Below are 27,586 nucleotides of genomic sequence, written 5' to 3'. Positions count from 1 at the left end.
ATGTCAAAATGTGTCATGACTAAATTCATGAAGCAAACGTTAACAAGTTTCCGAATTCGGCATTTTTGTTCGATAACATATGGGTTTAAACTCAAACAACAAGTATATTTAGTCATTCAGTGTTGATAAGGAAATTTTAAAAAAAAGTGTTCATATATCGAAAAAGTAATGCAAGAAAACAAACAGTTTTCATACGATATTCTTGTTTCTCATATTACAGTAGTTGACCCCGTGACGCCACAGTTCATCCCGCGCCAAATCGGCTTGATTAAAAATCGTTCTGAAGGTGTGAAATCGGGTTTTCCCCAAATATCTCGAAAAGTACTTATGCGACCGCAGTAAAATTTTCAGGATGTTTTTACACATAGATCTCCATTATATCAAAAATTGACCGCACTATACATGTAGGTAGTCTAGATACTGTTTGTCCCTGGTATACTTTAAAGCAGTACTTAAGCAAGCAAATAATGAAAAGAGAGAGAGAGAGAGAGAGAGAGAGAGAGAGAGAGAGAGAGAGAGAGAGAGAGAGAGAGAGAGAGAGAGAGAGAGAGAGAGAGAGAGATTTCAAAAAATGAAACATTTGGTAAATGATTAATTCATATATAACTTCTTTTATAGGGAAATAATATTGTAACCAGTAAATTGATTTTTAAACAAAAATTTCACTTTTGTGTTATCCTAGAACCGTACATCGCGGATTTAATCACAGGTAACAAGTCTTAAACATCCGGGGATATAATTACATGTATATACAATACGAACCACCGAGGGGTAAGAATATTAATCAAGGTGACAGTCTGGCAATTTACGGGTTGATGTTTGCAACATTGCCACCTTTGGTCTTCTGTACTATGTATGTGCATGTATTTTTAAAATGCACTTATTTGATCTACTGTTACTTACACGTATGCAGGTAATATAATTATACAAGAACAGAAACTCGCTCAAGCTGAGCTCGGTGCAACCAACCTATTGAAATAGCTTTTGTGAAATTTATTAAACTTAGCGACAATTTGAAGTCTTGTTACCTTCTTACATGTATCAAAACAACAACAATCACATTGAAAAAAAAAACCCAAACAGTCTCACTATAATGACTTAATTAAACTACAAAACATGATACAGTTATTTTAGCATGATTTTAAAGTCAATATAAAACATTTTTTTTTTCCAAATGTTATATTTTACCCTCTTTTATTAAAAAAAATCCGTACAATGGGTAACAATGCGGCGTAGACAATCGCCGTTATTGACGATGTGGTTATGTGGTTCTTGTTATGTGCACCTGTGGTTGTCTTAGTATTCCGAATTCTTTTAAAGGCCGAACATTTTTACCGGGTGGAAAATCTCAGGTGGGGGGGGGGGGGGGTATTTAACAATCGGGTTCGTAATTCAACATAATTATTACACTCCAAGATGGAAACTAGGAACATCACTGGGAACATCAGTCTGATCAGAGTTGAGAAATGACTACATGAGAAATATGAGAAGTTTATGAGCATTAGATATGAAAAAACGTCATCATTGGGTAAACATTTGGTTGCTTACAATCTGCATAAGGTATTTTTTTTAGCGTTGCATTAGTACTGCACAGCAACAAAGGTCCCCTCATATTCTTATCTGCTGAGGTAAAGAACTGCACCTGTTAGACGCTCACCATCTGTACATCATTGTGCCAAATATTCATCTCTTTTCGGGATGGATTTTTTATACACTGATTTTGATGGGAAGCGCCTATGGTAATTACCAGAAAGAGCTATATAGTATGTAATGAAATTATAAGTTTCTATAAGAGATAGATAACAAGAAAGTCTAATTAGATGGATTAAAAATGAAGAACCAAATAATAACTATTAATTGAGGATTAGAATCTGCATTTTATAGCAAACATGCACCTACAGTATTTTGGAAAATCAACACAATATATTCTCACATGTCTTTTATCAGATGAAAACATGAAATGTTTGTACAGTTGTTGATCCAATCAATTACTATGAGACAGAGTTTAATGTTATGTGCAAATTAAGGTGAAATAACAAAAGAAAATAATTTATTATGAGAAATCATTAGAAAAATATCTGTGATATATGGGAAAATTTATCCTATGTGAAAAATCATGGGATATATCCCATTTTCTTTATTATGTGGGATTTTTTGTCCTATATGGGAGAATTAATCCCATCTTTTAACAATTATGGGATTTTTTCTCCCACATGGGACAATTTATCCCACAGTACTTTTTCTCCCATGGGATTTTGGTGGGGTTTGAGATGGGATGAAAAATCCCACCAAAATCCCATGGGATTTTGATATTTGAGAGACAATTATAAGAAAACTAGAGCAATGTGTACATTCATGCTGACATGATAGGATCAAAGTAAAATGTCCCACCAAGATATATACACAAAAGTAAGCTATGTCCAACGGAAATGGTAGCTAAAAGCCCGGACTTTGTCATGTCCGGACTTAAATGTCGCACTGTTTGTGTCAGATATTCATAACCGTATATAATGTCCTCTTTGTAAGTGTTGGGGGAATTCACAACAAAATGGTTTAGGAAAATTTCAGAGTAAAAAAGATTCAAAGAAACGAGATTGGGGTTAAATGAATTTTGATAGCACCGAGTTCTTCATAATTTATATTCACTGATAATTCATAGAAACATTTTCAAATGAAATACTATCGTTGCTTAATTTCTTGTATGCTGTCGTTATGGCAAATAATTAAGGCTTTCCGCAAATCGCAGGATCAAACTGAATTTAGTCTTGCTTGAGTTTCAATGTTTTAGAATCAGTGGATTTTAATACACTTAAATGATGTCAAACATAGGTCTACTTTTGATAAAAGTAAAGTTTGGTAGAGAGCAAAAGTTCTGATTTCTGAAACACAGTACAATTTTGAAAAATGATCAAGAAATCAAAGCTCTGTAACATCTAGCAGGTAAACTGAGGGCGTTGTGATAACAAAAAAAAAGAAATTTCCTTGGTCCAGAACTCTTTACATTTAATTGGGGTTCTCTTTGTATAAGGTGTGGTACGTATTATTTCATAAGAATTTTCCGTCAGGTAAAAATCATTGCTGTTTGGGGGTGGGGGTGAATATACCAAAGGCGAGTGGGGAAGGTAGGGGGATATGAAGTCTGATCGAGTAGGGACAATGTGTTAATACTCTTTAACTTATTTAGATGTCCAATTTATGTCTAGTTCCTCTGGAGAACAAATAACATAGAGCCGTCTTGCAGAATGCATTGGTATTATCATATATTCCAATTTTAGACGAACGATTTTTAAATTACTTCGTTGTTCTTCATATACATTCTTCTCTATGGTTAGCGTTAATTTACTGTGTTTACATATTCGTTTAGATAAAAAGGCGGATTTCAATTTAGTACGCTTATTAAGAAATGGTATTTTTAATACGGTTATTTGATAGATCGTACACTAGCCCTTACTGATCACTGAGGCAAGAGTTACTCGGGACCTGTAACGACAACCAGCTAAGAACTTTTTAAATTTTGGAAAAATCACAAATTCGCATCATTGTGCTAGATTTGGTGAGTGGCAAGACGGTAACCTTCTTTGACTTCAAACACTGCTTCACGGGCTCAGATGTATGTGCTGGGGCATCATCATGAAGTGGACGAACTTCCCTCTATCGTGACACAGGGCGTCGTTTATGGTAATATCATTTCTTGTTTTTTTCAGCATTTCATCACGGTAATACCAACATATAAAACACTTTTGCTCTTCGGCACAAGAATTTGAAATGTCAAACTGACTGATTTCAATCAGCAAAAAGGTGGAATGATGACCCACTATTAAAAATATAATTTAGTATCAACAATAGAACGTTTAAGAAAATAAAGCAAGTCCGTAAATTTGTGGAGAAGTCACATACAGCATTAAATTAGCATACTGAAAAGCCTCAGTGGTTATAGCACCGAACCTTAGATAACCTTATGGAACTGGGCGTTTAATGTTGTGGGTTTGATACCACCTGCACTTAAAGCAATATGTTTTATTCTTTCCGTTTGTTAAAATTATTTCAAATTATTTAAAACTGGATGTAGTTGGAAATAGTGCTTTTGCAAACGTGTATTATAAAATTGTCACATACATGTAGATTGATATGGAAATGTGCTATCTTAATCTCCAATCTTGTTTCACCGGTCAGTGTTTTGATCCGGGGAAATTAACCTAAGCAGTAACATTCCAGAATCAACTTTTTATATTTTATAATGCATCAACCCCACTTTTAATTTTCTTCCGATGCCACTTAAGAATATGCAGTTAATAAAGAACATTCTTGTGATATGGTTGTTATGGCAACAACAGATCTTCTACCATGTTTATGTAGCCATATTTTATTTCCAATTTTCTATTATCACGAATCGTGTATCTGCCATCATTTTCTATTATATCCCTGTCTTTTAAGATATTTGCTCTGCCTGTTATAGTCACAGGTCGGCCAAATTTTGTTGCATCCTCGACGGACTAAGTGTCAGTTAGAAATGTCTCTCTTCACTTACGAACTGTCTCTTAGGATCCATTTGATTTATTAGACCTATAAACATTCCCCATTTCAGTACAATCTGCACCAGCGAATGACCGAGTTTGTGCGAACTTTTATAGAAGCTCCAATTTCTTCAGTATTCTCAATCTGTTTTTTCAACCGTTTTACCAACAATAGTCTACGATTGACTCTTAAATTACTAAGTTTAAAATTACATGAAGCTAAAGGGAAGTTTTTAAGCCGTTTGAAATACATTTAAATAGAGCTATTTAAGGGTATCATTATCCATGAAATCGTACAATGCTTTACTGCACTGTGCTACATTGCACATCATATATCAAACATCCCTCATATGCGTTTTATTTGCATATGGTTGTCGTCAAAGATGCTAGAATTTCATTCCATAATCCTCTGTATCATTTACAAGCAAATGATAAATAAATAATATATAACCATCTTTTTCATTCATTAATTATTACAATTTTTAAAATTGTTTTCACCCAGAATAATATAGGCGTACATTGCAATGAATGAAATACTTTTCATACAATCAATTATGGCTGAAAATTTGCGCTTTTATTTCATTTAGAAGCAACATAAGGACAATTTATGTATTTACAAAAAATATAAAACTTATAGTTTTACACAATAAAGCAAGACAAAGCGGTTATAATTTAAATTCAATATTAATAAATTCAATAAGTCTCAGTCTGTATAAAATAATTTGATAGAGCAAGTAGAGCCAATGACAGCTGTTAGATTCGATTATCATTTTTGCTATTTATTCAATGTACGGTAAAAAATGAATGTGTTTAAGTTATTATAACAGCGACGGACAATATTGAATATGCACTCGTGTAACAACACAACCCTTTTGATATTTTCGATACATTGTTCAGATGCATCAAGCTGATAGCACCATTATCAGACAGCTGAACTATTTACTGTTGAAAACATTCTTCCGAAACATACACTTCATAGCACTGTTCAATAAGAAGACAATGTAAAAGGAGGCAAATATCTTTCGTCATTACGTAGAAGATATTTACAATCAGTCATGCATATTGAATATAATATTGATATAGGACATTATACACAAATTTATTCTAAAATCAAAATTAATTTTACAATTGAAAATACATCCACGTTGAATCCTACATCTATTTCGCACAAACAATCTCTCTTCCAAACCATAAAAATGGGCAAAGACATAAATGACACAGCCTTCTATTTATGCTAAAGACAATACACTGTAAAACAAATGCTAATCAAATAGAATATGAATCACTAACTTCCATGTAAATGACGAATCAATTAATCATGATTAACAAGCAAAATAATTTATCAAATAGTCTGCCAAAAAAATTGCTGTCTTATATTCTTTAATTTGTTATTTGTTCTGACAGAAAAAATAAAACTAAACGCATAATCATTTTTTTATTAGAAGTTTTCAAGGATTCAGATGTCCTTCAAATGTCAATATTTAACGTTGATTATGATCAGAAACGTTTAATTAATAGACACATCAAAATGCATACTATTTTTAAAAAAAAATTTACTTTTAAAAAAAGATCCTAGTATTGAATTGAAAAAATATCTTTGTAGTTACACATTGTTCTTAAAAAGTTAAATCCAGTGGAAAAACTTTCGGGTATACAGTGGGTTTTTTTTCATTTTAAGTAGTTCGACATAAGATATGGATTATTTGAAGACTGCAAAATATCAATGCCTCAATATTTTTACCATGCTTTATAGTCATTTACATTTCTGCCGTTTTTGGTAATATATTGATTTTTTATAATGTCAATTTAGCACCAAATAGTTTGGTTAACCAATAAGATCATTAACATTAGGTCACATAACGGTTGATTTGTAAAGACTAATCTATAAGCCAACAGAATATACACATTGTCCACCCTCTAAAAGAGTTTCGTCACATGCGGATTAGATTAATATTTTGTAAATTAATACCAAAGTTATCTGGAATAAGCGAGTTATATCTGAATGGATACTAGAGACAACATTTTTTCTTAATAACATCACCCATCTTATATAATTTTTAGATAGTTTTTTACAAAGTAGTAAAATCAGTGTTTAAACTATATCATATTTTACTCTTTCAGACATTTTTATTACCCCCCCCCCCAAACCTCCGTCAATTTTCCGAAAATGTTAACTGAATTAGAATGAGCCAAAAATTTCATGATAAAACATACTTCATTGTATAGTTGGGAGAGTCCCCCCCCCCCCATATTTTTACATTTGTATTGCTCTTAAAACGTCTTCAAACAGTTTAAATCAGTGTTAATGCTTCACAGATTTAAAAAAAGAACATGCACTTATGCTTTTCACAAGGGTCATTGTCAGATATTCAAGGAAAAAGGTCGCTTACCAAGAAAACGTACCAAGCAATACTGAATAGTATTACTGTTTAAATGCATTGTATATAATGTCAGGATGACGAGATAGTCATGTACTGTGTTCAAAGATATGCAGTCTTCCCGGAATACTGTGGATTACCACATATGCTCGTGAGCGATAAAACGGAAGCTGATGATACAGTGGTATAAAATATGCGACCATGTACAGAAGAATGAGACCTGTATAAAACAAGGGCAATGTTTACCGTCTTTTTAAGCACATGTTTGCTAAAAGTTATGGGCTTCCTGTTCATTTATTTCTACAAAAGTTGTTAAACAAAGCAACTTCCTTAAAAGATCCCATAAAAATGATACATGTTTCATTAACAATTCATGATTCGGAGCAATTTTGTGTTTAGACAATATTATAGTTATTTACTTCACAATCCATCTTTTTTATTCATTGTCCTCATCACTATTTTTCTCATTGGTTTACACAAATGATATCAATATTTAAGAATAAATCAATTCTTATTTAATTAAATAAAAGCCATATAATCTTTAAAACCGCAAACCTTCTTAATATTCAGTAACATGAATTAAATGCAAATATTCTATATTGATATATTGACTATGTAGCTATCCTTTTCATGGGATATAAGCGGTATTTTGTGCGAATGTTGCACGAGGCCTGCTAGATTAGAGCGTACATATAAATTACTAACTTAACATTAAAAGTCGAAGAATTGAAAATTACTAAACATATATGGATACTCGCTATTTCAAAAAAAAATCGAATTCGGTGTACCCATGCATCCTATTACAAAAACACTGTACTGATCAACTGCAAGAAAGCGGCCTGTAGAAGAACCACACCTTGATCTGCACTCTAATTTAGAGTCAGCGGTGAGTTCACATCTTCCAATTCTCCGTTCTTCTGGTTGTTCTCGTGGTTGGCAGACGTCTTGTCAATTTATTTCTATATAAAATCGTAAAAATAAAATTTATTGAAGTACATTTCATCTTAAAATAGTTTAATGATAAAGACAAAAAGTTTACTAGTTATACTAACACAGCGCTAATATATGACTTTTTATTAGAATAAAATCAGAGCAATTTAGCATTGGTCTGTTAAGTAAGTATCAAAACTGATAAAACTAATTTTAAGTTAAAAACTGCATTAGCCGTGTAACTATAGATCAGAAATACGTTCAAACCTATTTTTAGTCATGCGAACTAATAGAAGAAACACGAATAACCTGAATCGCTTGAAAACACGAGAACTGAATACTGCATAGATGAGTGGATTAACGACCGAGTTCAAAGGCAAGAGGCCATTGATGAATATGCTGACTTGATCTGGGATTATTATAATGCCGAATATGAAGAGTAGGTTGACTATCATATAGGGTGCCCAGCAGCAGAAAAAAGCTGCAAAGAATAATATTATATAACGTATCAAACAAAATAAAACTAAAACTGCCTACTGATACTATTATTTGAAATTTCAAAAACAATCACAAATAACTAACACTTTATTTATAGGAAAGAATTCCACTAACCTATGACTATCACAAACGTCATCTTGATTGTCTTTATCTGTGATTTTGAAATTGTTGTATCTCTTTGTTCCGAGCCAGAGGAGTGACTACTTTGTCTTGAATTTAGCAAACTAGAATGCTGATGGCCAGAAGATGGGTTTTCTTTTAATTGTATTCCTCCTGTAGTCAATTAAATGCTCCATATATATGAACAACGAACCGTTTTTTAAATTGCTAGACACAACAGCTTAAACACAAGTTGTTACCAAGAATACACAATTGATAAAAGAAGTTTTTTTGCTTTCTGCTGTTCACAGTTCTTATCTCTTATCGTTACGTCTTGCTAACTTTACTTTTTACGTATTAAGGAAAAGTGAAGATTTGTTTTATAAAAGTCTGTTTTCATCGCATGACAACAAGAAACTATGTCAATAATAATTTCTACACTATTTCAACTAATATCGATTAAGAGATACCAATTTAAGAAAATAATGGTAAATAAAGACGTTTAGTGTCAGCGATCCCTTTTATTTTACAATTAAACTTATTGTCAAAAGTTTATCATCCAAACAATATCTAACATAGACCGAAATGTATGCATCTCACACTTTGTGTTCCCGAAATGGTTAATTATGCACTGAATCATTATTTTTTGAAAGATACAGCCTCATAACTGCAGCGGTGTGTGCATACAAATTGAGTAAGACGCGGTGTATGTACTCTAGAGATTGTCTCTCAGACATCTATCTCTAGACATATGGTGAATTATCTGCTTCTCAGTTATGAAACTGTATCTTTCAAAAAATCATGCTTTAATGCTTATATTTACATTTTTTTAAAAACTTGCCATGTACATGTATGTGAATGTTATTTTTATCTTAAAATTCCTATATATCCTAAGGGTAAGTTCATATTAATGGAGAAGCCACTGTAACAGCCACAAGCGTAAACTTTGATTTTCCCTTGTGACGTTGCAGTTTACAGCGTTCAACGTTTGTGACGTGTCTCGCATACGTTGCACGAGCCCTCTCTTACGTTTGCACGAGCTCTCACGTTCGTAGCATACGTTTTACTGGTCGCATCAAGTCTCTGAATAGTGGACATGCACACTATTTATACGCGACCGAACGCGATCCAAATTATCGCAGTGCAACGCACGAACGTTAACATTAGTACGAACTTTTTACAACGTTTTGTGTACTCGCAAGAGTGATACACGATTTATAAAGATCGTAAGATAATCGCTGATGTTTAAGCGTTTGTTTTGCGACCGTGAGACTGTTGCTCAACAAGTCTCATGTAATCTTGCAACGTTTTACTATCATTGCACACACTTTTCTTTCATAAATCATAGATAGTTAAGTTGGTTCTGAGATAGATAGATAATTATAATGATTAAATATTTTTGTTTTAATCATATTTGTCTACATCGTATGTTCATTTCGGCTTTTTCATTCCTATGACATCGCCCTGTCACGTGACTTTCTAGACCAATCAGATATAATAGAATAATCATATTGAGGTATAATAATAAATGTTGCATATCTGTATCGTCTTGGGCGGAATCTTTTCTCGCTTACAACTACATGTATGTCTACTGAATATGGGCGGTGTATATACCCCCTCTGACTCGCACGGTCATTCGTACCATGGAACGCATAATCGAAAGTCGAATCACAGTGGCGCAGGTTCAATCGTTCGATCACCTATTCTCTCGCGCAAACCTATCGTATTATCTTTCAACAGTTGCTTTCATTGTACAACAGTCGCATACAGACGCAAGCTATGTCGCAAGATTCAATGCGTTCACATCGCACCACGTTCGCTTAGATCGTGCAAAATTCGTACGAATACTTTTTTCATACGCGATTATTTCGGCAACAATAAACGATTCATATCTAATTTTTTTCGGTCGAATATTTGGTCGCTTCTAATCCTGCGCCAATTGTGAAAGGGGCCCTACTTGTTAAATCAAATTGTTGAATTTTAAGGCCAGGTTGACCATCATCAAAAGTGTGTTTTCTGGTTAATATAAAAATACAAGTGACAATGACAACTTAGGTTTTAAGGACAAAGAAGTTCATGAACACGTTTTAATCATTAGAGTTGATAGTTTTTTTCTTATTAAACAATTTGTTAATTATTTAGTACCTTCTCTCTTTGACACGCTCCAGATGATGTAGGCAATGACCGAATAACAGACTGCCAGGATCATCGTTGGGATGATGAAGACGACAACGAAGATCGTAGTGAAGTAAATCTGTAAACGTTTAATAGTTCAAGTTGAGTCACTGTGCAGCTTCCTGAAAATTTTCATAGCTATTAACCACAAATTTATGATATTTAAGTAGTGTTTATCCTTTGGTTTTGAAACAATAACTTGCTGGTAATAATGGGGACTTGAATGTCGGTGAACAGAGGCCTTCTGGGAATATTATTATGCAAAACAATTACCTTCAATTCGGTTCCGTTGAGCCATAGCGTACAATATTTAATTACATCATTGTATTCAAAAACAATAGGACCTGTTACAGACTCAATAGCTGCAATCATCCAGCACAGAATACAAGGCATCATTGCACTTTTCCCTGAAATCACAATACAACACTACAAATCATTTTCAAACGGTAAACAATATTTCTGTCTACATAAGCAAATGAAAGAAAAAAAGCTCTATTCGGACAAATGAAAAATTATCAAACGGCACAATTTCAAGCGTTGCGTGCTTCATTTCATTTAGTATGTTATCGTAGTTTAATTTTATCAACACATAGAACAAGAACACAATCGTTTCGTCTTTCCAATTTATAATTTGTATTCAAATGCTTTTTAACGTAAGTCAATGTCTATCAATCAGAGTATTTTAATTACATTTATATTTGATTAATATTGATTTATATTTCATAAAACCATTGAGCTTATTGGTGCTTTATTTTCTGTTTTAGTTACAAGATGGATTATTCTAGTAAAATGCAAACGCAATGGTTGGTAACATATAAAAGATATAACAACAAGATATAACTGCAGCGATGTGTGCATACAAATTGAATAACGCGCTTGTGAAGTTGCAGTTTACAGCATTCAACGTTTGTGACGTCATAATAAAACTCGTCATTTTAACCTTTGAGTACCCTGTGCGCATTACAGTGTTATAACAGCCGTAACTTTGAACACACTTTACAAGCAAAAACTATGTGGGATGTAAATATATTTTGTATATATCAATGATAACGGTGATGACAAGATTGATTGTTTTGTATATATGTCAACAATAAGAGCAGTAAATCACCTCTAACTGCTAAACTCCCCAAAGGTCTGAGAACCAGGTACAAACGATCCAAGCTCAAGGCAACCACAATCGTGTTCGAACCAAAAATACCAACATTCTGTTTATGAATATAATATAAAGATTCAAAATTTGTCATATTGCGTCATATTTTTGTTCTGCATAAAATATTATTTCATTTAAATAAGAAAATAATTTCCGTAAATAAATGCTATTAAAACTTCTCTAAAACGCACTATCATCATACCTATTAGAAATTAAATTCAATCTTAACAAATGATATTGGTTTTGCACTACATTGTTGCTGAAAATTTACCTGACAAAAAACTCACCCCAAAATATTCTTGCATTTTACAAATTGTGTTTCCTCCATAAAACTGATCATTATTAACGTGCACCACGATACGAGGGACAATGTAGAATAGTCCACAAAGTAAATCTGAAAATAATATGTCGTATTGGTTTGCACCCAGTTTATACACCTCTATATGACTATATCTTCACTTACGAAAACTACAGAAGATTTTTTGTGATAAGACATTGAAAGGAAAATGAGTTCAACTGGATTTTTTTTTTATTAAGAACTCATTTCAATAGAGAATCATTCAGCTGAGAGTAATCGGTTGTTTCATATTTTGACACCATAAATGTATCATTCAGAAAACAAACAATGAATGTTATTGAACACAGAAATTATGAAGTGTCGGATTCTATCAAGAATACAAAATACGCAAATAGAGATATAATGCAGAACACTGCCATATATCTACCCTGTAAACGTTAAACCATATCAATGTATGGTTCACTCGTGTCTAAAATTTGATATAGAGATAAAAATAATTGCTACAGACATGTGTGCGTTTTGTGATCTAAGATGTTTAATGTATTTTGGTTTATTCAATTAAAGTTGTCAAGGAATAACCCTTCCATGAATCGATGAAAAAATAATATGTTTGAAAAACAAGAGGCTCATGGGGCCACATCGCTCACCTGAGCAACAATGGGCGTTCAAAAGATATTGTGCCATATGGTCCATCGGTAAAATAACAAAATATAAATATTGTAAAGTATTCGAATTTTTAGTGACACTTATTTTTGCATACACGTAATCTTTGACATTGAACCTTCATGAAATACTATTTTTTACTAGAATAAGAAAATCCTACGCAAGATATAAAACTAAACATTTGGTAGGGGTACACTGTTAAGTTGTTAACTTCCAATTCCCTTTATTTTCGTTCTGCCCCCCCCCTTTTTAAAGCGATCAAAATATATGAGAGCATATAGGTACATTTTTTTCATCAACTACTTACTAGTTATTGTATTTAAAAATATATATATAATAGTTATTGTTTTTTATTTAAAAAATCCTATATGTATAGATGTGTAGAAGAAAACTGTACCTCAATGTGCTCAATTCTTCAAATTAAAAACATTGAAAATTTTTATTTGTCTTCTCCATTATAATTAAATGACTGTTATTTACTTTGCGTACAAACCAGGATAATTTTCCGCTGTGATATTTTCTTAGGAATAGCGATAATTACTTTATCCCCGCAACAGAAATGTGTCAGAACTATGGAAACTGTTTTTAAGATGTCGTTTTCATTTACTCGTGTCTGAAAAACTATCAACAAAAGTGATGTAGATTTCACATTATTTATTGTATAAAGAGGGGGCCCCAGAGAGTAGGTATATACAGAGTAACATTCTTTTATTTTGTTTGTACAAGTATTTGACATACTCTAATTCATACAGAATTTCTAATGTTCAACCAAAATTTCAGCGTCAATCGTAGAATTATAAGCAAGATACAGAGCTCACAGTTCGCCTAGGTTTGAGTCATATTTTGTTCACATGAGTTTATTACATTCAGCTTAAGATTTTTAACTTGGTATTTCCTATTCAGCATTTAAAATGGAAAAAAAAGAATGGCTTAAGATTTTCAATTCTTTTATTCACTCAAGACCATTTCACTGGTATTTGAGGTTCAAAATCAGTTTATACCAATGAACACAAACACAGTCAATGATCACATGTGCAGTAGGAGTAATAATGATGAAAAAAGGTTAAGTTTACAATACAATAAGTTGTTAAAGTTGGTTTCTGGAAGAAGACTTTGAAAATTTTCTGAATAAATATTGACCAATTTTTTACTTTTTTAATCTTTAGTTTTTAAGATCTGTGTACAAACATAGAATTGTGAGCAAATCTCTGTATCTTGCTTATAATTCGAAGCTTAACACCCAAATATGGTTAGTGAATAGAAATTGTAAACAATTAAACACAAGAAGCATGCACTATAACAAATAAAGAACACAATTTATTTTTTCGAAATGAATCATATATATACATGTATATACCTACATATTTCCTACAGCGATATCAAACTCTATTTAAACTGAATAAACTCGAGAAAATGCCGAGCATCTCAACAAAACCTATTGCATTAATCTACCATTACGCAAAAGATAATGCCGAATTACCGATAGAATGAATTGTATTTCAGTACTCTTTCGATACAACAGATTTTGCCTAATTTGCGCAGTTAAACAGATAACTGTTTGATTTACCGAAGTCTCTGTTTGATTTGATACGTAAAAATCACGAAATACAGACGATAGTTCCAAAGTTACAAATCATAAATAATGAAAACGAAACGAAAATAAGAACAAGCTAACACCAACTTCATGTGTGAAAACTGTCAACGCATTGAAATATTTAGCCTCAATTTATTTCACAAAATCGGTACCAATATATTTTGCATGTTTCAAAAATTTCCCTTCATACGCGAACTGTTACACATCAAGCAAATTCATCATAGTCAGATCGACCCGTTTATCATATAATGTCATGGCTGCTTTAACCAAAGAACCTCGTTTTAGAAGTATGGAATACAAGTCTTGGTAAAATGGGTATGCAAACCCGGGCCGTGGCAAAATAAAAGCCGGGGCAGATCGGCAATCGTCAATTCCAAATGCGCATTATTTTGCAGCAATATTTACAGCGAATACAAATATACTGGTCCATCAAATATCCTGAAATTTTAATGAGAGTGGCAGATTAATACCTGCCAATCTTTTGTTTTGCTCAGGCCAAGTCTTGCCTAGCCATTTTACCGTATGCCGAACCCGAAGCTATTAAACTGATTGAAACGCGCCTTTCCTTTATTATTATTTTCGTAATAACTCAGATTTGAAACAGAATTAGCACTTAATTTTTGCAATTTATATTTTCCTTCCCATAAGGATAATTTATGCTAAACTACGTTGCATTGGACTCGGTAGTTCTTGAGAAGATGATTTTTAAAAATGCACCCCCCTTTTTCTACAGTTTCAAGGTTTTCTCCGCTTTGAATACAGATCGGACTTGAATTTCTGCAATTTATATTCGCCCTCCCATAAGGATGCTTTGTGCTCAATTTGGTTGAAATTGGATAAGCGGTTTTAGAGAAGAAGTTCAAAATGTAAAAAGTTTACAGACGGACAGACTCACGGACGGACGTACGGACGGACAGATGGACGACGGACAAAATGTGATCAGAATAGCTCACTTGAGCTTTCAGCTCAGGTGAGCTAAAAAAGGATTCAAGCATGTTTTGATGGTGTAATTTAGTTATGCTATATTACCTGCAACAGCCAAATTCTTTATGTACACGTTCATTCTTGACTTTTGGCCGTCATTGATAATGACTACTAGAACGGAGATGTTCCCAACCAGAACCAAAGTCAGAAGAAACGCGTCAAAGACTAAAATATGCATCTGAAAAAGATAATACATTCACTTTGAATTAAAAAAGAAGACTAGCGCGGTATTGTACAGCAAAGATGAAGCTACATTATTTTTATAAATATGCAATCAAATGCATCACTTTTTTAAAAACAATATTGTTCATTGTTCCTAAAATATCTAGTTAAATTAATTCATTAATCATTTATTGATAACATTACTGTGCCCTTGTCAGTAAAAAACAAATAAAGACGTAGAGAATATGATCAACACTGACTGACCTCGTATGTCACATAGAAAGAAAACAGTGCATAGCCAAATGTCCCAAAGCGCAATAAGAAATGCGGACGCTCTTTTTGTGGCAAACGGATGCAAAGTCACAATCAAAAATGTGTAATTACATTCTACGTAAATGTATTATACTGTTACATTTCATGTTCGTTATAATATGTGTAACATAAATCGATGAATAGTTCATCTTCATTGATTGAAATATTTTGATTTCATTCATAACAATTCTAATCACAAATACGTATCATCATCTTTCTTCATAAATATCATTTTCGATCATTTGTTGTGTCTCTTTAAAATTATAATAAAATTTTGTCTTTAGAATCAAATCCTTAGGAAATTATAATTCTTAAGAATTATCCTATAAAATAAACTTGCATCGAACCGAAGAGTCAACATTTTGCAATTGTAGCATAGCTTATACTGATGGGCTGCACTACCCAAAGATGTTTTTCTGAACAATATTTTGTTTCCTTTCTTTGGTAAAATACATTTTTAAACTTAGATTTTACTTCTGAAATCGTTAAATGGACAATTCCTCAAAAAAGTATTTTTTAAAAATAAAATGAAAAAAAAAATCAACTCACTCTATAAATATTCTCTTCTACATTTGTCCCACTATCATTCGTAGACATAACTTTCAGGTCAGATTCCAGGATTTTTTATTAGGACACTAGTTATGCGTTAACCGCGCTGTGCTCCGTGTAATATCTAGTGAGTATACATCTGCCTGCATCCTTACACGTCTGATTTTACGGAGGAACAGTTCAGTCATAAAATTAACAACCGATGAAATTACAAAAGTCGCTATTGTTGAATCTTTAGAAAAGGGAAGTTATTTTTTTTTTATTTCTGACTGCGCACTTCCTAGAAGTAATGCTTACGGCAAAATTCCACAACAGTTTCCATTGCCCTGCGAGAATATTTATTTTAAAAATATAAGAATTTGTTTCACCAATAACTATTATTTCCTTTTTTAAAGAACAACGGAATATCTTGAAAAATGAATTTATAGATTTTTAAAACCGTACCAGCTTTTTAAGTAAGTCAAACAACACAGAAAAATATATTCAACAAAAATGCATTTTTAACGAAGATAAAATGTATGACTTTTCTATTTATGTTGAATTTTTATAAAATGATTTCAGTGGGTTTTTTGTATCATTTTTCCTAAATATCAAAGGCCCAGATTATATCGTGTTCAAAGATTAATTGAACAAGGAAAGAATTTTGATCATTTTTAAAATAAAAACTCGCTCTTTATTTAGTGTTACAAAATATACAACATTTTGTGTCAGTTGCTAGAGTTTCTGTAAAATATTTTCTTACATTAAAGAATGTTTTGTCAAATGGTGCATCACGCACGTAGCAAAGATTAGTAGCTCACCCCCCCCCCCCCTCCCATTTCAAGAATACACCAATGTCAGTGCTGGAATTTTTGCAAAGAATTATATATATATTATACAGAAGCCTTATTTATAACATTATCAGGTCTCTTTACAGCTGTAGCTTTACTTAAGACACGCTAATAATGATTATTGATAAAACGACACAATGCTATCATCGATGAGTTGCTTGCATATTTTGCTGGGTGTTAGGGAATGCCCAATAACATATGTTGTAAATTGCCCAAACTATTGATTTTATATACGAAAACAAAATTTCAAAAATGAATGAATTCGTATTTATTACAAAATGCATTAAAGTACAAAAGCGCATCAATTATATATAATCAAATTACATTGAAAAGTCAAATAGTTGATGAACAGCTTTGGAATCATACTGGTTGCACATACAGTTGTACTAGTAAAATTGTTTAGTTTCATTTTTTCAAAGATACGATTGTAGGAGAATTCTACAATAGAATATACAAAGGTTTGCAGAGGTAACAATCTTAGAAATATCGTAGTTAACGTTATAATCAAATTGGAATATTTTAATTAAGAAATTAAGAAAATTAAATTGCAAAGCATGCTTGAATATTACATAAGGATAAATATAGGCCATTTACATTTTGGAGCCTTATAAGTCTTAAACAAAAAAATCGAATATATTTTAATTCATTTTCAACAAAAACTATTTACTTATCAACAATAACAGAATCTTTAACTTGAGATTGACATTGTATCTACAAGTGAACTAACAGTTAACTTCAGTTTTACACAGCAACAGAACAGCAAAAACAATTCTCTCTTTCAGTTTCCATGCTTTTAGACACGACATATGTAGATAAACACAGAAAAACTAAATGAATGTTAAACTATTTATAACATAAATGAAATTTTGCATTCTTTTGTTTACAGAACTGGACAAAACAACTGATTTTAGTAGCGTTGCTTATTTTGGCGGTTTTTAACAATTTTGTTGATTTCAAGACAAAAACCAAACGAATATCTGAACATAGCGTAGATAATTCGAACATAAAAAACCAAATAAAAAAAAAATCATTTAAACATCTGTACATTTTGAATCTAAACAAGATGATTGTCAATCTAAAACATCGTAACAGAAATAAAGTTATGTGAAATTGAGGCGACTGTATTTAATACTAGCTGTGTTGTGTGCACATCATGTAATAAACATTCTTACTTATGCAGATTTCTTACTATATATCAAAATAACTTTTTGTCTTTCTGATATTTTAATCGATCGATGTATAAAATAGTGTCTGATCGTTGACTCTATAGGAACTGTAATATATACTTAGTTAACTTTTCGTTCATTTAATGTTCCTTCCGTTCAGAGCTGATTCCAACATTTCAATCCCGACCGTATAGTTATGTCTTTCCATCTTTCAGGTGAAAGACGTATTGTATTTCTTCTGTTTTTTATAATTATTATTATTATTAGGTCTTTACACCACAGTGTAAAAGCCTATTGATATTGTTCTGTTTATTTTTATTCTTATTTTTTTTCCGTAAAGCAAAGTGAATTTTTGTTTCGCGACTTATCGAAGCGCTCTCATTCACGTCGTACTGCTTTCTGAAAATGATGTGGGCATTTGACACTGCGTCTCAAAAGCACCTCGCGTTTTGTTACTATTGACGCGCGCACGTAAAAGATTGTTATCGCAACTCCTCGGAAGCCGCGACACTCGCAAGTTGGAAACCTTCGCGGATGATGTCGGCCTGAAGGGTAGTCGCAGATCTCCCAAAGACGAAGGGTTTCGCAGTCTCCGCTTACAATAACTGTAGTCCGAAATTCTTAATTTTTAGCGTATAATTTAAAGAATAAAAACGACTGATCGAAGGGACACGGAAACACTTGCGATGACTTTGTGTACCTTTCTGCATGCCGAAAAGGGCAAGGTCAAAGGTCAAGGTCATTCAGAAATGGGGAACGCTGTCTTGTCGGAGAGACTCCTGGGCTTACGAAGCAGTCGTATCCGCTGAAAGAGTGACCTTGACCTTTGACCTTGACTATTTGACCCTGAACTACGGTAAGCGCCCAAACCTTTGAATAATCTTATCCAAGAGGCATATTTCCTTTATCCTTTCGCCCACTTTCAGTTTACGCGAAATTGGATTTTTTATTTTTATTTTTTTTAACAAATTGAAGATGCTTAACTTCATTCTTACACTCTTCTGTAGCACTGTTCCAAAGATCAGACCCAAAGACGAATTTTTAACAAAGATATCAAGTTTACGGCTTTTGAGTCTCCAATGTCGTTCTTTGGCCTTTACTGCAGAAAACATTCCTATTCCCGATTCCTAATACCAACCAAATCGAAAGAAGGAAGAAACGTACTTCGAAACCTATATTTTTGGTCAGTTCAACTTGAAAACAGATTTAAAAATGTCAAACAAGAAATTTTTACGGCTAAAGGCCGACAACTCTAATTCTTGCATTAGAAATTTCACCATGTCCTGTCTGTCGAATGTAAATAAAAGCTTGTGCTGCATGTTTGTGTCTTGTTTTCGTTTTAATCCATAACTCTGATAGCATCTAATGAACGCACGTGCATTCAAACCCAGAAGTATTCATTTCCCGATTTTATACGAATTAAATTCGCATTTTCTTTTCTGTCTATCCTTTTCCCTCAAATTTCACTGAAAATCGGCGTTTGCATATTCACCCCTGCGAATGTGTTCGGAATGTTTTCTTTATCGTTGGTAAGAATATAATAAATCCAGAGGTGCGCGAATGAAAGTTCACGAGACTTCACCGAGATTTGTTCAGTTCCTGTGAAATTTCGAGCGGAAGTAAATGTGTTCGGATAATATTCTCAAAATACGTAAGAACTGATCGTTTTTCATATCATATCCAAATTTGATTTATGTTCAAACATGAAAATCATTTGAAAAGTATATTTTATTTCACCATCTAGCAGTTATTTAAATTGAACGATGATATTCAGAACAGAGTTATCGTTTGTGTTCAACCACGTGTAGAGGGGTTGAAAAACATTGGGTTGCTTAATAAAACCAAAGCCATGTGTGATGCTTGTTGTGTGCAATACCAGGTTTTAAAAAAAATAATCGGTTTCTCTTTTTTGCATAAAAACTTATTTAGTGTATCGAGCCATTTTCAAGGAACATTCTGCATAAAATAGTATAGTCTGTTTCACTATTGATGCTATTACTAGGTCAGGCGCAGATCGAAAATAAACCATTAGGGGGCGAATCTCTACTTAGCATGTTAATTGTTGAAACAGCAGAAAAAAACAATTTTTTGTATTGTTACATTTATTTCTAGAACACATTTTATCCATCAATTAATGAAGATAAAGTTTAAAATCAATAAACGTTTAGATTTTATATTTGACTACGAGTACCTAGATTCTATGAAATAGACTACAAACACGAGGCACAATTTTTACTGCGAAACTGAAAGGGTCAATTATAACCACGTGGTCTAAAATTTAAATGACAATGGTGATATTTACATGTATCAGCAACCTGTTCAAGATCCACGAAGGATAAATCTTCCTTCCCAGACCCCGATTTGATTTGAATTCAGGAGAATGCGCATCAGTTAACCCAAAGTGACATTCCAACACCTTCAAATATAGCCGCTCGCGACAAGAGTTTGACCTGGCCTGTTCATTTCTTAGCTAACGCTATCCGGCCACATTGTTTACAAGCGGCACTGTTTTTTATTAATAAAAATGGGATTTTTCACTTATTACTCAATAATTATCAACATTTTCGGGAATTTTTCTTAATCATTATGAAAGGTGGAAAGGCCTCTAATTGTTCTGTGAACAATTAGTCTACTAGTTGTTTTTGGTTTTTTGAAAAAAAATAGTCACAACACTCAACCCCATTATTCTTCATAAGCATATACGCAAATATGAATGTTGCCTCGAGCTTATTTAAATCACAAACTCTAAGAACTAAAAGCTTAATTAAACTTTGTACAGTTTCTATAAGAAGGAAACAGACATTTAAAAAAAATAAACATGGAAAGATGGCGACAAAAATTACAAGAGCCGAAAAAACAGTTGTTAGAAAACCCAATTGAGCATTCAGCTTAGGAAAGTCAAATATACATTTCTTGAACTAATTTGTGTCTTATTACAGTAAATTGGCGACCCCAATCCCAGGTAGGTATAATTTTAAAAGTGTAATTCTCCTTTGTTATTTAGACTCTAAAGGATATTAGTAGACTATTTGTTTAGTTTTATAACAGGAATATTTGACAAATACACTACCTTGATCAAGCCGTGTACCTATTAGGCCTATATCTTTAAGAAATATAATACTAGTAAAACGAGAACAGTTTTCCTACAAAACCGTAATTGATTAAGGGGGCTGAATGGTCAACGAGCTAACAATCAGATTACAACGAACAGGAGATCATATTAGTCAGTTTTTCATTCAAGAATAAACAAGATGCGATTTCTCAAAAGAAAAACTGAAGTCAAGTACAAGACTTTAGCGTAAGGTTTTTCTCAATTACAGTATATGAGTTTTTTTCAAATTTTAGGAAATTCGACTCTCTGCATTTCTGAGGAAGAGTGTCCCGTTATTACCTACTCAGTTTGTGAAAAAAAACAACTAAAATTTCATCCGTCGCAGACGTAAGTCAAAACAAAAACTTTAAATTAATGCAAAATCCGTGTAGTTTGATTCATACTGAAGAGAAAACAGCAGTACACTTGGAACTAATATTGAATGTTTTGGGGGCCTACAGGATATCATATATCATCTAACAAGCACATTTCATTAGTTGTATTATAAGTGCAGTTAGATGAGAGAATACTTGATATCATGAAGAGATAAAGACAAACTCGTTACGTTGATGATGAAAGAAAAAAACCAAATGATCTGTTCTTTGTGACGCTCAAATAGCGACAAGTTTCATTTTACTTCTTTCAAAAATGTGTATTTATTCAAGAAATTGGAAACATTTTGACCACAATCATTTTCTTCATCTATGATTAAACACCATTGAAAACTTTTATACGAATTGAAAAGTAAGAGGTTTTAAGTAGTTAATTAGTTTATAATTCTATTACAACCGACACATTGGAGGACAAATATATCACTTATTAAGTACTAGCACAATCATACATAAATAATCAGCGTGAAATTATGGGCATAATCGGGTCTATTAATTGAATTAATTACATTCTGATTTATTAATACAAGAATGCATTCTATTTTTCCCCTTTATAACATATATAATACTACATGGACGTATCTTTATATCATCTATCAATGAAATGTTTACTTTATCTGTATAAAACGATGTTGTACGGATTCAAAAAATTGCCAATGATGTCAATACAATGAACACTATAATTTTTCCATCCAATTATAAATGAAGAGATGCATGAAGCAAATCGTGATTAATAATAAATGTAACGTGCCGCAATGCTCACATTGGTTTTCAATAGAGATATGGATTACATTAAGAATTCTTTATAATTGGTTATTGTGCTATTTATATTCACTCAAGTAAAGAAAAATACACATTAATAAATGGTGCGACATGTGCTATGCGCATTAAACTTTTCACTTTCAAAATTTTAAATCATAGAAGATTTCGGTATTTAACTGTAATTGCATTTGATCTGGGAGTATCAGTTTGATATTTTCAAAGTGCAAACATATATCAAGATAGCATATGGGAACGCATAAAGAAGACAATACATTTTCATTTCCAGTGGATTAACAACTATTCATATCCTGTATACTTTGTAAATTGATTAGCATCTGAATGAATTCATTCAATATCAACTGTTTCGCACAATCGTTTAATAAATAATATTATGAAATTAAAGATGTAATTCAGTAGATTTTTTTTCTCAAAATCAAGATTAAAAAACACAAATAAATATATTTTTTAAAATAGACACTTTTCAACTCTGCATCGGAAGACTTTTCTGTCGATGAAGTATACAGAGCATATTATTTTATTATTTTATATGCAATGAGCCATGAGCCGTGAATTTACTATCTTTTATTATGGCACATCTCATCATCAAAACATTTTCCCTCAGATATATACATGTATACATTTAAGAAGACTAAGTGTTCAACAAATTCACCATCAGATCTACCTTAAAATGAAAAAAAATACTTTTTAGGATATAAACTTTTATTCAATAAAGAAAACTTCCACATGTTTACAGTTTAAAATTTGAATGTTCTTCTATATATTTAAGCAGAGGTCTTCTTCTGAAGGATATTTCTATAGTCTATAAACAGCCACAACCATCCAGTCCTTCAATTCAAACAATTAAGATTGTATAAAAGAAAGCCCTGGATAGTAAGATTAACTTTTCATGTACAAGGTGAGCAGAAATGTAATTAGGGAGTATCGGATATAGTTGATTTCGACACCATTAAGCGTAAGTGATAAAAAGGAAGTTGATAGAATAGTGCATTTTTCTTTTTAATTTCAAACTGAAGAATCTGACCTTAAAAAGTACACAAAGACTTTTCATCTTTTTCATTAGCACGCTGTTTGGGAGACGGGTGAAATTGCTGGTGTATGAACTCGAAAACTCTTGATATCATCAGGATGTTTGTTTTTAGAATATTAATAATCGCAATAGCTGCTTTCTACAGAACAGTCTATTTTCCTTGCGCTGTGCTATTAAGTATTTGAAATAAAAATAGATTACGCATAAAACGGCTATATCAAAGATTGATCACAATTCCAAGTATCAAATCACGGAAGCGTATTGGAGCCTACGCTAAAACTCTTGTTGTGTTTCAACTTTTAAACTGTCCTTTTTTTATTGAATTGTCAACATATACAGTATTGTGTCCTCTTATTTGTGCAAATCGTGATTAATAATAGTTAGAGATCACTTTAAACATCAACAAAATTCATACGCAATTCTTAGATATCACATATGGTATTGGTTATACCACTTTCATAAAAAAAAGGTACTTATACATCTATTTACCAAAAACCTTATAATGCCTACAGCTATATCCACTTTAGTTCAGGACACCCAAAACACTTCTTCAAAGGTGTTATAGATACAGAGTGCCACAGATGACGTACAAGATCTAGCAATGCTATGAAATATAACAACATGTGCAAACTTTTTGCCATCAGACTACAAAGATGCGGGTACCCAAAGAAATACATCAAACGTCCCCTACATAGCTAACATTTTACACCTGACAATTTTTACTAAAACCAAAAACTGGGTACTTGCAATTTTTGTACTTTAAATACCAAAAAGCAGCTCGAGAACACAAACTGGTCAGATATATATTAACCAAATCCCCTCCATTCTGCTACAAATGGATTTTTAGCTACAGTGTTGTTACTAAACTCAAGCAAATTCTGCTCACCAAACGCAGACTACACCTAAAGCTTGGTAACTTCTTATAAATATTTGGCATCTATACTACCATTTAAATATATCTATACTTCCATACTTACACTTTATAGAACCTTAAAACCATGTATATATATACAATTCATACATTGCCTTTAACGTACTTCGAAATATCATATTATTCTCAATACATGGACTTTGTGGGAATTCAGTATATTATATCATGCCTCGTAAATGGACTTTGATATACTATATAGTGGCCGGTACATGGACTACGATGGACTTCGTTATCATATTATTCTCCATACATGGACTCTAATGGATTCGATACGCTATATTTTAATCTATACATGGACTTCGATATATAATACATTTTGCTCCACGAATGGAATCCGATATTATACAATTATTTAATGCCTGGGCAGTAAATAGACCAGAATATTTTTCCCTTGGTGCAGGGAGCAGCTCAGTGTGTTCTATTGCCCGAGGCCGTTAGGGAGCAGCTCTGTGTGTTCTATTGCCCGAGGCCAACGGCCTCGGGCAATAGAACACACTGAGATGCTCCCTGCACCAAGGGAAAAATTTTCTGGTCTATCGACTGCCCAGGTATTAAATAATTGTTTTGTTACCTAATTCTATTTTGAGTATTTAGTGTTCATAATTGTATGTTATAAAAGATTTTCAAACAATTTGCGTTCAGATCATTGGAAATCAATACCTAGATGACCTAAACATCAAATATTAAGAATGATAGTAAAACAAACTTAATACATCTTTTAATATTGTAGCAATTAATTGATAACATTTCTAACTGAAAAATTAAACAAACAGGTTTTTAGGTTGGTAACTGAGTATGTTTAATATCATACATTACATCAGTTTGAATGATTATGAGGCGTGTTATAGTGATAATGCATATGAACCTCTTTAACGTGATTAAACACCATATTTGGTCCATAGTTGGTATTTGCAGCACGCTCTGTTAGTACTTTCTGAACATAGGTGGAACTGCTGGTACTAGTGGCAACAAGTGACGGGTTCGGTGAATCAGATTCTGGAAGGATAGTTTGGAGTAAAGCGCGTTCTTCTTCATATGTTCATATGTAGATTGATTACCTGTTTTTCCTTTTGGCTCTTCCTGGCTCTTTTTTGCTGTTGGGTTCCCTAAAATTACCGGTATAAAGGAATACAATTTGAATCAAAATTATAAATCAAATCAAGATTCATGTTGGTAATAAACATAAAGAAAAGATGTATTACATTACATATCAATATTATCATAATCATAAGGGTTTTATAAATCTATAAGCAGGATCATCTCAATCTTAAAGTAATGGTGGATGAAAATGATCTTACCTAGAATTTTGTTACTAATTGTTTCTGCTATCATCCTCTTTTTGGATTCACCTGTTCTGCTGTAATGTTTTATACTTGTCTCAGATTTGTGTCCAGAAATTGACATGATATGCCTTGCCTCAAACCCTTCCTCATCCAACAGTGTAATTGTAGTGGCGCGCAAAGAATGGTTTGTGTAAGATTTGCTTAACTTGTACTTCTCACTTAAAACTTTCATTTTATTTCCCAATGTGTTTTTACCAACAGGAGTATTTTCATACCAGACAACCTCTGTTTTCTTTTCTTTTGTTTTAGGACGTTGCCAAAATGAATCACAATTAGGGTTGAGTACAGCTAAATACTTCTCAATAGATTTCATTGGGCACAAAACATTGTTTGGTACAGTGTACAACCGCCCACCCTGACTTTCATCAGTATCTGTTGAATTTCCTTGGTGATTTTTTGTAGAGTGGTCCCTTAAAGTCACAAACTTATTTGGACCAGAACCATGGAATTTAAAGTCCTGTTTTTTAAGTTCCCTCAAGTTCTCTCTGCCTCGGTTGCAGAAATATATCATGAAATCGAGGAATACCTTGTTTTGAAGATCACTAGGGTTTTCCAGATCGAATGCTGTGTAAAGTACAGCCATGTCGTCAGCTTCAATAGGGGGTTTATGTTCACTGGACCCCATTCCTACTTGTTTCAGTTTTACCATCATTGCTTGAAACAGAAGATTTGCTGGCTTAAATGCATCGTTATTAACAATGTCTATGTCTCTAATTTTGAGAAAATGGCATTGAATTCCGTATCGTAAACTTATTATAGACTTTTTCGAGTAAAATCCTCCCTTTTGGTTTCTCGCAGATGCATAAAATGTTTTAAAATGCTCACACAGAGAGTCCAATGGAAGCTTCTCAAAATCCGAAAAAATAATGTTTTTACTCACGCAATAAGAAATCAGCACATTCACAGCCATTTTAATGGCGTTTTTCGTATTTTTTGAATCTTTGTTATCCAATAGCTCACTCAACTCTTCTACATTTAACTCGGGGAATCTCGCTGCCTCCATTGCTTACCGTACGTCTGCTTACCTTACTGTTACTAATATAAATTCGAAACCTGGATCGGTTTTTCCGGAATACATCAGATCGCGCAGTCTATTGACCGGCGGTCCAATAGATCGCAGTCTATTGACTGGCGGTCTAATAGATCACAGTCTATTGACCGGCAGTTCAATAGATCGTTTTAATAGTTAAGGAAAACTAAATACACATACAAAATAGACGAATATATTTAATTTGTAATAAAACAAGAAAATCCCGTTGATTAGGTAATAAATTACATTATACCCTGTACATGGACCCTAATAGACTTTGCTACATTATATTATGTGCCATATTTTGACTATTATGGACTTCGTTACGCTATATTATGCTCCATATATGGACTACGATGGACTTTGATACATCATATTATGCCCACTACATGGGCTCGCATGGACTTTGATACTATATTATGCCCACTACATGGGCTCGCATGGACTTCGATACTACATATTGTTCTCCATGCCTGTACTTCGATTAACTTATATATAATATAATACATTTATCTCATACGTGTGGTGTATATTACCCGTGTGATAAACCTTTGCTATATCAAACGGGTGATGCTTTATCAAATACTTCCGGTCCGAACTATTTTTTACACAACCCCTCGTTCAACGCTTCAGTGACCTATTTTCGAAGATTTGCTAGTTCTTTCAACATAACTATATCTACTACAAAAA

General features: G+C 32.8%; 2 protein-coding genes across 2 annotated transcripts; both read right to left on the bottom strand.

Moving 5' to 3' along the window:
* Nucleotides 1-7,167: 7,167 nt before the first annotated feature.
* LOC117681192 (mesotocin receptor-like) lies at nucleotides 7,168-16,534 on the bottom strand. The gene is made up of 9 exons (XM_034444657.2): nucleotides 16,307-16,534; nucleotides 15,329-15,461; nucleotides 12,032-12,138; nucleotides 11,703-11,799; nucleotides 10,868-11,001; nucleotides 10,565-10,673; nucleotides 8,435-8,593; nucleotides 8,132-8,303; nucleotides 7,168-7,851 (listed from the first exon to the last, which is right to left on the bottom strand). The coding sequence occupies exons 1-9, from the start codon at nucleotides 16,352-16,354 to the stop codon at nucleotides 7,785-7,787; spliced, it is 1,026 nt and encodes a 341-aa protein (XP_034300548.2). The 5' UTR covers nucleotides 16,355-16,534; the 3' UTR covers nucleotides 7,168-7,784.
* An 8,913-nt stretch (nucleotides 16,535-25,447) lies between these two features.
* Nucleotides 25,448-27,133, bottom strand: LOC109621112 (uncharacterized). The gene is made up of 2 exons (XM_066072119.1): nucleotides 25,822-27,133; nucleotides 25,448-25,629 (listed from the first exon to the last, which is right to left on the bottom strand). The coding sequence occupies exons 1-2, from the start codon at nucleotides 26,867-26,869 to the stop codon at nucleotides 25,448-25,450; spliced, it is 1,230 nt and encodes a 409-aa protein (XP_065928191.1). The 5' UTR covers nucleotides 26,870-27,133.
* Nucleotides 27,134-27,586: the final 453 nt, after the last annotated feature.

The sequence above is a fragment of the Magallana gigas genome, chromosome 2 (genome assembly GCF_963853765.1).
Source record: "Magallana gigas chromosome 2, xbMagGiga1.1, whole genome shotgun sequence".
Taxonomy (NCBI): Eukaryota; Metazoa; Mollusca; class Bivalvia; order Ostreida; family Ostreidae; genus Magallana; species Magallana gigas.
The sequence above is the reverse complement of the archived record's forward strand: the minus strand, read 5'-3'. Positions and strand labels throughout refer to the sequence as shown.

Excerpts from the sequence above, each read along its gene's own strand:
- LOC117681192 (XM_034444657.2), bottom strand. The coding sequence starts at position 16,354 with ATGTCTACGAATGATAGTGGGACAAATGTAGAAGAGAATATTTATAGA. Across the intron at positions 15,462-16,306 it reads TAGAAGAGAATATTTATAGA|ATGCATATTTTAGTCTTTGA; the intron begins GTGAGTTGATTT and ends TATCTTTTTCAG. Across the intron at positions 7,852-8,131 it reads CGTGTTTTCAAGCGATTCAG|AAATAAATTGACAAGACGTC; the intron begins GTTATTCGTGTT and ends GATTTTATATAG.
- LOC109621112 (XM_066072119.1), bottom strand. The coding sequence starts at position 26,869 with ATGGAGGCAGCGAGATTCCCCGAGTTAAATGTAGAAGAGTTGAGTGAG. Across the intron at positions 25,630-25,821 it reads AATTAGTAACAAAATTCTAG|GGAACCCAACAGCAAAAAAG; the intron begins GTAAGATCATTT and ends CGGTAATTTTAG.